The sequence below is a fragment of the Mytilus trossulus genome, chromosome 11 (genome assembly GCF_036588685.1).
Source record: "Mytilus trossulus isolate FHL-02 chromosome 11, PNRI_Mtr1.1.1.hap1, whole genome shotgun sequence".
Taxonomy (NCBI): Eukaryota; Metazoa; Mollusca; class Bivalvia; order Mytilida; family Mytilidae; genus Mytilus; species Mytilus trossulus.
In genome coordinates, this window is record NC_086383.1 from 66,798,927 (window position 1) to 66,811,403 (window position 12,477).

Genomic DNA, 12,477 nt, shown 5'->3' on the forward strand with positions numbered 1-12,477 from the left:
AATTTAGGTAAATGATTTGTATTAACTATTCTTAACATATAAAAAAGAAATTAACTTATTCGTATAGATAACTTTTGAAAATACAATTCTCAATTTGATATTTGTTTGAATATTAAAAGTAAACGAAATAAGGGGAGATAACAGATTACATGACTGTTCATTTATGGCGCGTATACTATTGTCGGGTTTTGTATCATTGTTCGATTGATATCGCGAAATATTTGATGTATAACTATGATGGAAAACTTATGTAATCTTTTTTGTAACTATTGTAAATATAGACTAGGCTGTGAACCAGAATAAAATGTAGTTAGCAGACTGGATTGTCTTTTAAAGGTCCCGTTGTCATGCCGAATCCAAGCTAGTTCCCAAACAATGTAACATCTATGTGAGCAGTTCCCCGCAAAAAGAATCGATAAAACCATGAAAGAAAGACTACAACACGAATCACAAAGACGGGACCAAGTTCCCGCATAATAATTGGACACCAACTAGCATGCTAAAGTTGATGCAGTCACATTCTGTATGTGCCTATATCTAAGTCAGGAACCTGGATTCAGTGGTTGCAGTTTGTTACTGTGTTACTAAGTTTCTCATTCACTATTTTGTGGACAAATTTAGCAGTTATAGTTTTCTCTTTTGAATTGTATTACATTATACTAAATGATGTGGGTTTGAATTGTGGCTTTGGGAATTATACAACATCCTTTTCTTTTAGCATTTATATTATCTAGTACTACTCCCTCTCTTTTCATTTACAGGAAAGAGAACCCTGACCACCTTATTTTTAAAAGTTTTAAGTGCTCCACATGGCGAAAAGTGAAGCTCAGAAACCATTGATGCAAATACAGATGTGTCTTCAGTTTAATTTTTCGACAAATATCCTTTTTTTTTTTAAACTTACAGCTTTTCCAATGCTGTACCCAAATTTTCCATATTTTATAATTTCATATAAGATACATGATTGGTGTTTCACTTGGTGTCATCCAAATTTTCACTAGGTCACAATATCTATAATACTATGAGAACTGTCACTTGAGTCAATTTCTATTATCAGAATAACCATAACTGGCATGCGTGTTTCAGTTACATGTCCTGTCTCCACTGATCTGGGTATTTTTGTATTTTATAAGTTAGTTTTATTATCAGATTAAATACAAAAAAATATACTGTGCATCAATGTTTTTTTTATTACTTGTAAAGTATATATATTGCTTTTCAGAAAAAAAATCTAAAAATCAAATTGATAATAAAGTGTCACTGGCTGCACTATTTTCAAAAATTAAATAAAAAACCTAAATCATTAAAAATTTATCTCTCAAATGTCCTAGATTAAAAACATCCCTATAAAAAAATCAACCAAGGCAGAACTGCCTAAACGGCCGAAATGACTTGTTTACACAAATTACAATTTTCTAGGTCCATACCACAAGTTATATACTAAGATCTACGAGTCATCTACTGGATTGGTCCTGGACAGATTTATTTTCATATTTCATTTACTGTTAGCTGTTATTATCCCTTTTCAATTCCTTGTTATCTGTTTTTCACCAAATCAATTCACGGTTTTGCTGTTATGGGGACCCCCCTTTGCCCCCCTTTAAACGATGGTTTATTTTTTATTAAGAAAATTGCTTGTTTATTCTAAAATATTTACAAATGTATTTCTACGTGTTGGTGTTTTAGATAATACTGCATGCTCATTTCGTCATTTAATTGTTTAGGTATTATACTTTGACCTCATGTTACACATTTATGTGTCTGAGCGTTATCAATAAATCTTGAATCTTGAAACTTAATTGCCAGGGTCACACTAGTACACTTCAACTAATATCCCTTATAATCTCGCTAAATGAACAAAAGGCCACTGAAGACAAACTAATAGTTATGGGCGTTTTTCAATAAAAGCGTGACTTTCAGACCTAAAAAAAATCAACTTGTCTAAACTTTTATTTCAAGAAATATTTTGAATACCTCTATTAATGTAAATATAACGGAATTTGACGAGACTGTCATTAAAGTGAGAGGGTTAGCGCTATAGAACCAGGTTTAATCCCCCATTTTTTACATTTGGAAATGCCTGTACCAAGTCAGGAATATGACAGTTCTTGTCCATTCGTTTTAAATGCGTTTTGTTATTTGATTTTGTCATGTGAATATGGACTTTCAGAATTGATTATCCTCTAAGTTCAGTATTATTGTGATTTTACTTTTTATAGACCTGTTTGTAAACAAAAAGTGCAATCTTATAATACTCTTTAAAATTATGTCATTTTCATAATGTGTGCAGTTTCACTGTGAAACTACTTTTAAACACACATCTTATTGTAATTTCAAATGTCTTCTATAGACATTCCAGTTTGTTTTGTACTTTATACATGTTATATATATATATTAGAAAGATCTCATTTTTTTCTAAATTGGAGACCAATTTTTTATCGATAAAGATTAGACAGTACTTCACATATATTAAAGTACAACTCATGTTACGTAGTGGATATATTGGTGCGTTTCGTAGTCGACATCAACCCATTTCTATATTAATTAAAACATACTAAAAATTACCTGAAACTAACCCTTGTTATTTTACACGGAAAAAAGAGTAAAAAAAGACTGAATGGTAGTGGCAGTGTCCACTACGCTGAAACGATTTTCTCCCATACTTGTTTCGTGTGTGACCGTTTCCTAGGGGACATATTCACATGTTTTATCCTACCCCCAACAATCCCTATATTGCAATAGTAACAAGACTGATTGTATTCACCAAAGCATGTATTAAGCTGTATACTGATATTTTTTTCATAATTTTGAAACCAGATACTGAAGAAGATTTGACACACACCGTGTGTCGTAATGGACATTATTAAAAATACTGTATAACTCCATTTGATGTGCTCAATCTTTCTTACCAGCTATTAGACTGCCGATTTAAAAGCATCACTTGTTTTGTAAGACCCTAATGTTAATATATCATGCAAACAAAATTACATTTATTTTATCATGTTTATATATAAAACTGTTTATTATATCAAATTTTAATGACTTCGTTTCGTAGTGGACATTTTGTAAGGGACACACCTTCTGAAATTAAAAATCCTATGTTAAAAGCTGTTTATTTAAATATGTTGGCTGTAAACATACGTCTGAATTTTTAAGGAACTTGTTTAAACTAAAATTGTAAAAAGTAGTTCCATCAAAACAGATATAAAATAATTCATTATCCATCCGCATTATATAATGTCCCTTCCTGAAATCCAAATAATCGTATACTCTACTGAATTATGTCGTTTGGCAACTCTGCTGGAACATCAAGTCATTTAAAAATAATACATATATCGCCATTCAAATGCATTGCTCGTCCTAAAGAAGGCCGGGGATTTTCTCTTCCATGACCCCTCCACAATGTAACTTTATGTTTTAAAATGTTTTTTTTTTTTATTATACACTGATTTTGTTGATAGTGTAAATTATAATGTAAAATATGCATATACATATCATATCCGGTAAACATACAATAAAAAAATCCATTAAGTGGTTTACAAAATTTCTTTTGACTAACTGAAACTTAAGATTTCCGTTTTATATAAACATATATGTATTTATAGGAAAATAAACCGGCTGCAGATTTCCGTTCAGAGGTGTAAGTAATTTTATTTACATCACTATTCATTTTTTTTATATTAAAAATCATAAATTAACAAACCATATCGATAATTGAGAACAAATTAAAAATAAATTATTAATACAAAAACAAAGTTTATGTGTACAACAGTGCGCTTAGATTTGACTGTTTATGTTGCAGAAATGCTATGATAATGGTAAATTTTTATTTTATTATATTTTCATCTAAAAAAAATCAAGTCTTGTTATTAAATACATTAAATACACCCAAAGCAAACCGAGATGATTTCTGTACATTTTAATATATGAGATGCAAAAGTGATTAGAATATGTCTATCTGATCGTTCTTTCTATCTTTTTTTATATGAAATGCTAGCATTAATTTGAATTTAATCAAACAACAATCAGTATATATAATTTCTTTTTATTAATTTATTGCTACATTCTCGATTGGTTTATATTCTATTTTACGTGTTTAAAGTTTTCTTTTCATCTTTCATCTGTTTCTATTTATCCACTTCTGTTGTCTATTTTATCATCAAAATGACAACTCATTAACGACAATAGCAATAATAATATCACAATACGACATTAAATATATTGATCTGACGATAAAAACAAATGATGTGATGATATTATTACATAATATATATAGGATGACATTTTGGCGGGTCTTACTGTTCGCTTATTACCATATTTTATATTAGTCAGAACAACCTATGTAAACCATAAGTACTTAACTGGTCATACAGTAACACGTATAATATTTACTTCCTATCTATGACTCTGAAGGTCGAACTTGCTACCGGGTGTTTTTGATTTTTCGTCTATAAAATTCAGGTAAGAAAATAATCAACAGGGGCGAATCCAAACTTATAGTAAGGAGTCGTGGGTGGGGTTTCTAAACTATATGTCCCCCTTCAAAAAACATTGATCGTAAAAAAAGGGGGGTCCAACCCCGGACCAACTGGATACGCCACTTGGTGCAAATAACTGTCAATAGAAATGAATGATCATATATGAAATTGTTTATCAATTTGAGAATGGAAATGGGGAATGTGTCAAAGAGACAACAACCAGACCATAGAGCAGATAACACACATCATGTTTATAATAACACACATCATGTTTATAATAACACACATCATGTTTATAATAACACACGCCATGTTTGTAATAACACACATCATGTTTATAATAACACACATCATGTTTATAAATAAATCAACAGGTTGGGGACAATCCACCCAAATGGGGAACTGTTCCCCAAATAAGTAATAATCCTACATTTGAGTAATCATTTCGTAGTATTAAAACAATTTCTTTTCAACTGAGTCTTTTCCTTAAAATGGCACATATTTATGAAAAATGCAGCAAAATTTTCATAAGATGATTACCCCTATATTCATTTACCGAGAAGATACAAGCCCATGAAAAATTAATAAAATTTGACTATTTTCAAGGCTACTTCCTTTTTTAAAAACCATAATAAAAATATAGTTCTTTGTTCCATTTTCTATAAATTTGTTCCATTTTAACTAAAAAGATTTAAAAATCATTTTTTAGCACTATGACAATTACTCAAATGAGTTTTTAATGGGTCATAGTTCACATTTTGCTTGGTTTTGACAGAGACTGCCTCTTAATAAAATCACAGATGTGTCGATTATTTATTACAAATCTTCATTTTGATACTTTTTTGTAGATTAATTGAAGTCCATTTCGAAAGAACAAAGAGGAATGTCTTCAAATCTAACCATCCAAGACTTGGAGGAAGATAATTTTCGAAAAGATGGCATTGGAGTTACAATATTTTTATCTATACTTTGCGTTGTCGGTGTATTTGGAAATGCGCATGCGTTTCTGATTTACACTTTCCGTTTTAAACCAACGAATTGCCGTGTTTTTGTTCAATGGCTGTCATCGGTAGATATTGCCGTATGTGTTATCTGCATTCCATTCGAAATTTCCATTGTCGTTCGGAATATGACATTTAAGTATGCCATCGTTTGCAAACTATTCCGATTCCTTACGCATGCTCTAGTGATGTCATCCGGTTTCATGTTAGCAGTAATTGCAATCCACCGGAAAAGAAAACTAGGGAATCCCCATGGCAGACAATTTTCACTAAAGACGGCACACATTGCTTGTTTTGTAGTTCTAATAATAGCAGGGTTTATCTCCGTACCAAGTGTTTATTTTTATGGTGCTGTAGAAACTGGAACCCCGGATGGAGAACTTTACCAGTGTACAGTCGATCCGAATCATTTTATGTCATCTTATTTCATCATATTTATTGGGTTTTTAGCGGTTTTATTGAATATTTTATACATAATTTGCATTATCGCATATTCAATTGTTATAAAGATAATTACAAGCCAGATCAATAGTAGGTTCTCTACAAGGCTGCAGACAAATGTCTATTTACCAAAAAGCAACAGTGATCAAAAGGAAAACACACGTGATAAAACTGAAAAACCGAATGACAGTCTTAAGTACTCGCGGGATATTTCACTTTTATTCATTGCGGCATCAACTATGTCTTATATCGGATATTTGTTAACTGTGATCAGCTTTTTAATTGATTTTATCAATCCAGACACTACTGGCTCCTTTAAATCCATGTCGGTCATTTTGTACAGAGGATTTTTCATTAGTAGTGCGGGGAATCCTGTCGTTTATCTGTTTCTGGAAAGACAGTTCAGAGTGGAATGTAAAAATGTTTATTCAAAGTTGTTTGGAAAATGTTGTTGGAGCAAGGAAATAATAGTTACTGTATAAATAGCATTCTCCGCTGCATACGTACCGTATAAATTTAGAGCATGGAAAAAGCTATGAGCCTATAACTATCATTCACCTGTTCATTTTGATTTATACTTAGAAATACTCAAACCCCCAAATGACATATAATTACACAAGTGTATAACAAAATGTTAATAAAAAGGTACTGATTGCAAATGATACAAATCTCAACCAGAAACCAAATGAAATAGAGTTTACTTTATAAAAAAAGAAGGGTATGATTGTCAATGAGACAATCTCCAGCAGAAGTTAAATGCTATAGGTCAACGTACGGTCTTCAACAATGATCTAAAACCATACCAAATAGACAGTTTAAAACTAAAAGTCATCAAAAAGAAGAAACAAATAATGTAAAACAATTCAACTTTTATTATTCGAGCTTTACTGATTAGTCTTAAGTAGACAAAATGCGCGTATGGCGTACAAATTTTTAAGCCTTGTATCTATAATGAGTTCATTTGCGATTTTCATAGGTATTACACACGTGTTGTAATCCAAACAACATTAATGCTAAACTGTTATTGTGATATAGTGTGATACATTCTTTGTTCGCATTAATAAACAGCACCTTTAGGTATTCTTTGCAGTTATGCGAGCTTTTTTTTTTAGTTTAATGCAACTTTACTCTTGCCATAAGACAGATAGTCTATTTGTACAATATAACAATTGCATAATTAACGCTCGTTTTCGTATATAGTCGGTACATGGCTGCTTTAATTTAGAAAAGTTTTTAAAATGTGAGCGGTTACATTACCTAATACCGGCGTCACACACCAGCGTATAGCACCGACGTACGCCTGGTAATATACTAGTAACCATGTACGCTGCCAATACGCTAGTAATTTTGGACGCATTCAACTTGTCAATCATATCTGTATCGTGTGCTCAACCACACAACGAGTTTAAATCGTATTTAGGGTGTACGAGAAGTGTACATACGCGTTTATCGAGCGTTTAAGGAACACATGTTGGCGTATGTCTGGCGTTTGTCTAACGTAGATGAAATGAATACTACGTAGAAAAAATGTTAACTGGAATCTGCTTGTATTACGCTTCTCTCAAATAAAACTTTATGTTTACAATGTGAAGTGCGGTATGATACACGTAATTTGATTGGACCAATCAGATTCTATAATAGATCGGATCTCATCGGCTGTCTTTGAACAAAGTGTAGTAGTCAGCCGAGAACCAGCTTAGAAAAAACGTCATTTGAACGTATTTTAGACGCGACCCGATCGTACCTGGAACGATTATCCGAGCTTTCGGTGTTTCTGTGACATGTCATTATGGGATATTTCACTGACCTTGTGCACCGTTTTTATTCAGAAGCCAGCTGAGGTCCACATCCGGGTGCGGAATTTATTCAAATGCATTCGAGACCCTTATAGGTGACCTTCTACTGTTTTCTGTTCTTTAGTCGGGTTATTATCTCTATGACATATCCCCCATTTCTCTTTTCGATTTTATTGTTTGTACTACTTCTGGATACACATGGTCTTGTTAATTCACGGGCATATGCCACAATATCAATGTCAGAATAAGTTTCGTTGAATATCGTAATACGTTTTTGGGATACGATTGCTTTCAAGCAATCTGTAGACTTATACCGGTGGATCAGAGCATTGCCCTCACGTCAATCGTTTTATTCTAAACATTAAGCAACATCTCAGATTCTTATGATTGTCTTGCTTTAAAAGTTAAAAACAAACAAAGGGATTGAACTTAAACAACTTTCTCATAATATTCTTTTCATAATCTTCATGTTTGATAATTACCTTAACTTATCTGCGTGTTTTTAACAACACGGAAAATTAGAATTAAGCAGTATTTATATTTATTGTATTTATAAATTTAGAAACACGTCAGAGGGAATTCCCAGTTTTGATAAAATGGGAGAGTTCTCTGAATCCGATAAATCTATTTCTGTCATATAAGAACTGAAGTGGAGTTTTTCTTTTATGTTACCGTTATGAAACTGTTATTTGAGATTGTACTTCCATAAAGAAATAGAGAACCATCTAGGTCGTTTATTAAACATTTGACCTCAAGGGGGTTTTAGATTGAATTGTTGCTTTCGATTCCCCATTGAATTAATGAATTAATAACTCATGGGATCTTTTCTATGTATGTCTGCTATTGAGGGTTATTGTTGCATGACTTTAAATCATATGCATCATTTAAATTAAAATAAATGTCGTCCACATCGTAGAACACCCGTTCAGGCGAAATGGAGTCTTCCATATCATCGTATCGAGTTGTCCCCCTTCTGGAAGTAACTTCCGTGAATTCTGAGTATTAGCTCGTTCTGTCAATAAACGTCGTATTATATTAAAAACGATCGCAATTTAAACCGATAAATGTGTACGGAAAGGAGTCATGATCACGGACCCAAAGGAAATCAATTATTTAAAGAGTTAGGAATGGGGTTCCTCCTAGAATTAACGTAGGAAAATAGGTGATAACAGACGAAGTGAAATACCTTCTCTCACTCTGAGTCTCAGTGACTGCTGTGGAAAGTAAACTTGGAATTGATAGTACAAAAATAAAACACAATAGGCCTAATTACATTGTTCATACACCTTTATCCGGGATTGGCTATTTTGTAACTATTTTACATGTGCAGTTGAATTAGTTTTGAAAATAATATTATCCAGCTACATGCTATACATGTGTCAATGAAACAATGGCAATCGTATCCCTCAGAGCAATCTGCTCTTTGATTGACAGGACACGAGTATGTTTTATACGTTCACTGAGCGCTAAAACTACGCTAGGCGTTAGTTGCAAACACACCCGGTATACGTCAAAGTAAATAACGAACGATCTTGAGGCGTATACAAAGTGCCCTAAACGTGTCTTAAACTTATTTGTAGCGTTTTCCAACGCGCTTGTGACGTATGTAGCGTGCGTGTAGCGAACAGGTATAGGCTTGAAAAATGCTAGAGCTAGATACACATTTTTTATGCTGCATACAAATTTCTTTGAGTTAATGCATTCACTAAGTGATACACTTGCAAATTAAAAAAAATCCTGGAGTTAATGCGTTCATCAAGCGTATACCCTTGCATTTCGACGTACTTCAAACTTATGCAAAGCGCGTGATTATTTTAACATTTTTAACTAGTTGGATTATTTATGATCTTGATATATCAGTCACTCTTTCCCCCCCCCCTAAAAATATATTTTGGTAGTTTGATTCAATAATTACATTAAAGATACTTAAACAATTGCAAACAACGATTTAACAAGTTCATAAGCCGAAAAAAACTTATAGAAACCTAAATGATGAATTCATCAACTTCAATTAAAAACCTGGAGCTAAACCTAATTTTTGAGTGAAAGCAGATCCTCAACCACACGCAAGTATCATCAGTCGACGTGTTAATTATATTATCGCTATTTTGTGCGTTTTTCTTTTGATCTTTTTTTGTGATAATTTTCATATCATTCTACTCGCTTGAGATGAAAAAATTATCGCTAGAAACTAAGGAGGCCACGTGGCGGTGTTAACGAAATTGACATGAAATTGACAACGTCGTCATAGGTAAAATAGCGATAAACAGATTATCATATGTCATCTCAACTCGATTTCTTTTCTCACTTTCGCTGTACCAGCTCAAGCGAGAAAATCAATCTCGTTGAGATGATCAACGATAATCTATAAGTACATTCAATTCGATATATATTTTGTGTGGTCAACAGCACGTAGTGAATGAAAATCCTTATGATATGTGACTCCGATAATCCATAGCGATAAACAATATTGGAGCTCTTAAATTAGGAAACAACTCTTAGATGTCAAATCATTTAAGTAAATAGAATTAACATTCGACAAAATTAATATAAACATTCTAATATCTCCAAAAATACAATATGAAATAATTCATGAACAAACATTTAAGATATAAACAATTCGATTACATTATACATTTAAACCAAATGATTTTGATCCTATTGATATTAATAAATAAGAAATTAAAGGTAATGTCTTACCACTTTTACTTTACTTTGACACTGGATGTTAAGCAACCAACAATCAGTTATTTAGTTATTTTAACGTTCAAAAAGCAGTCACCAATCAGTGATAAATAATTCACAAATGAGTTCAATACATTTCTTCAATGTTGATGACATTGAAAAATCGGGATTGATTACAATAGACTTATATACTTGACAACCAATTGAGAAATTTAGTACGCTTAGTTTAATGTCAAAATCTTTAGACAACAACAAAAATAAATCGCTAGAACGAATCGCCAATTTCCATTATAATCGTACACCAAACCTAATATTCAGATCTTTGTTCATTACAAACAGGACTGTATGGCTGAGGTTGAGTTAAGCAAATAGGAATCAATTAATATTCATCAAGTGGTTGTTACAAGTATTGTTTAGGCTCATATATACAATTAAGCAAAAGATTTGGAATAAATAAAGTGGAGAGACCACATACATATAATGGATATACATACATGAGTGTAGAATGTACACATACAATTAATACATTACAATTTTTTTTTAAAGACGGGTGTACGAATTACATAAGTGAATATACATGTTACACATTATCCTGTTCCCATACAAACACACACCCACATACATAGCTATAGGAAGATTTGGTGTGAGTGCCAATGAGACAACTCTCCATACAAATAATAAGTTATAAAAGTAAACCATTATAGGTCAATGTACGGCCTTCAACACGCAGTCTTGGCTCAACAAGCTATAAAGGGCTTCAAAATTATTAGTGTGAAACCATTCAAATGGGAAAACCAACGGTCTAATCTATTTAAAAAACGAGAAACGAGAAACACATATAATTTAAATAAACAAACGACAACCAATGTACATCATATTCCTGACTTAGAACAGGTGGAAACATTTGCAGCGGGATTAACTATTTTAATGGTACTAAACCCTCTCCCTTTTTCTGAAACAATAGCATAACATCACAACATAGAAAAACACACGATAAAATATCAATTGACAGGCTTAACTCAATCAAAAAATGTAAATTAACACACTATGAACGAATAAATTTGATCTGCGATATCTGAATGCAAATGCACAGTTAATAAAATATCAGGGACAAACATTCAAGGCAAAAAAGCAAACAAACTAGTCCAAACAAAGCCATGGCAAGACACCACTGCGAAATATTTAACCCTTCGAAAATAATCACTTTGGAAAAAAACAGTTTTTATAATACAGGTAAATGAAAAATAATTTTGTCGTTTTAGGTACTTATGTGTATAAAATTCTTCCAATAATTAGGAATACCTAGAAAGTTCTGCCATATAAATACATAATTTAACACTTGATACAAAATGGGGTGAATATCAACAATAAAACTATACAATTAGAGCTAGCTGAAACTTCACCGTACAGATTTAAGGATAATAATCTTGAAGTTCATACAAATGTAGTACGAAGAAGTCAAAATTAGATGATATTCCAAATAATCAAAGCTGGTATATAGACGAGATCCATATTAATATAAAATAACAAAAATGTATTATAAACAGAATCAACAAGTCGAATTAACAAGAGAAAAAAACGATTTGAGAGTACTCGCAGTTACTGACAGCTAGTTAAAAGCCAAAAAACAATTAATAATAAAAAAAATCATGCACCAGAGACTAAAATCAACTAAAACACATCCCAGGGATTTAGTAATTAACGTCATGAACAGTCAGAGAAGACATGACTTGTGAAATGCCAAAAATAAATGTATCGACATGTAGTAGGATAGTGAGGAGCGACTTCTATAGAAATACACATTAACGTGTCTGTGTCTCTATACATCCCGCCTCAAAAGAAGATCCAATTTAGTTATGTTTTAATTTGCTAATGACAAAATCGATATTAGTGCCAATGTTAACTACATTCAGAGATATAATTACAATATTAGTACGATAACCCTAACTTATAAGTTCGTTTGAAGGTTCGATGAGTGTACACGGATCACATAGTGATTTCCTCGCTTTAAGTACAAAATTACCGTAAAATTTAGGATGTAAAATACCATTTTTAATAAGTGTTCTACGGATACAG

General features: G+C 32.1%; 1 protein-coding gene across 3 annotated transcripts; it reads left to right on the plus strand.

Annotated features, from left to right (window-relative positions):
- Positions 1 to 3,558: 3,558 nt before the first annotated feature.
- On the plus strand, positions 3,559 to 7,009 carry LOC134690564 (neuropeptide Y receptor type 6-like). 3 transcript variants are annotated; one of them, XM_063550518.1, is made up of 2 exons: positions 3,559 to 3,640; positions 5,327 to 7,009. In XM_063550518.1, exon 2 carries the CDS (start codon positions 5,362 to 5,364, stop codon positions 6,400 to 6,402), a length of 1,041 nt encoding a protein of 346 aa, XP_063406588.1. In that variant the 5' UTR covers positions 3,559 to 3,640; positions 5,327 to 5,361; the 3' UTR covers positions 6,403 to 7,009. The 3 variants fall into 3 exon arrangements, with proteins under 3 accessions (XP_063406588.1, XP_063406590.1, XP_063406589.1); XM_063550520.1 differs by lacking the exon at positions 3,559 to 3,640 and adding an exon at positions 3,708 to 3,818; XM_063550519.1 differs by lacking the exon at positions 3,559 to 3,640 and adding an exon at positions 4,360 to 4,461.
- Positions 7,010 to 12,477: the final 5,468 nt, after the last annotated feature.

Excerpts from the sequence above, each read along its gene's own strand:
- LOC134690564 (XM_063550518.1), top strand. The coding sequence starts at position 5,362 with ATGTCTTCAAATCTAACCATCCAAGACTTGGAGGAAGATAATTTTCGA.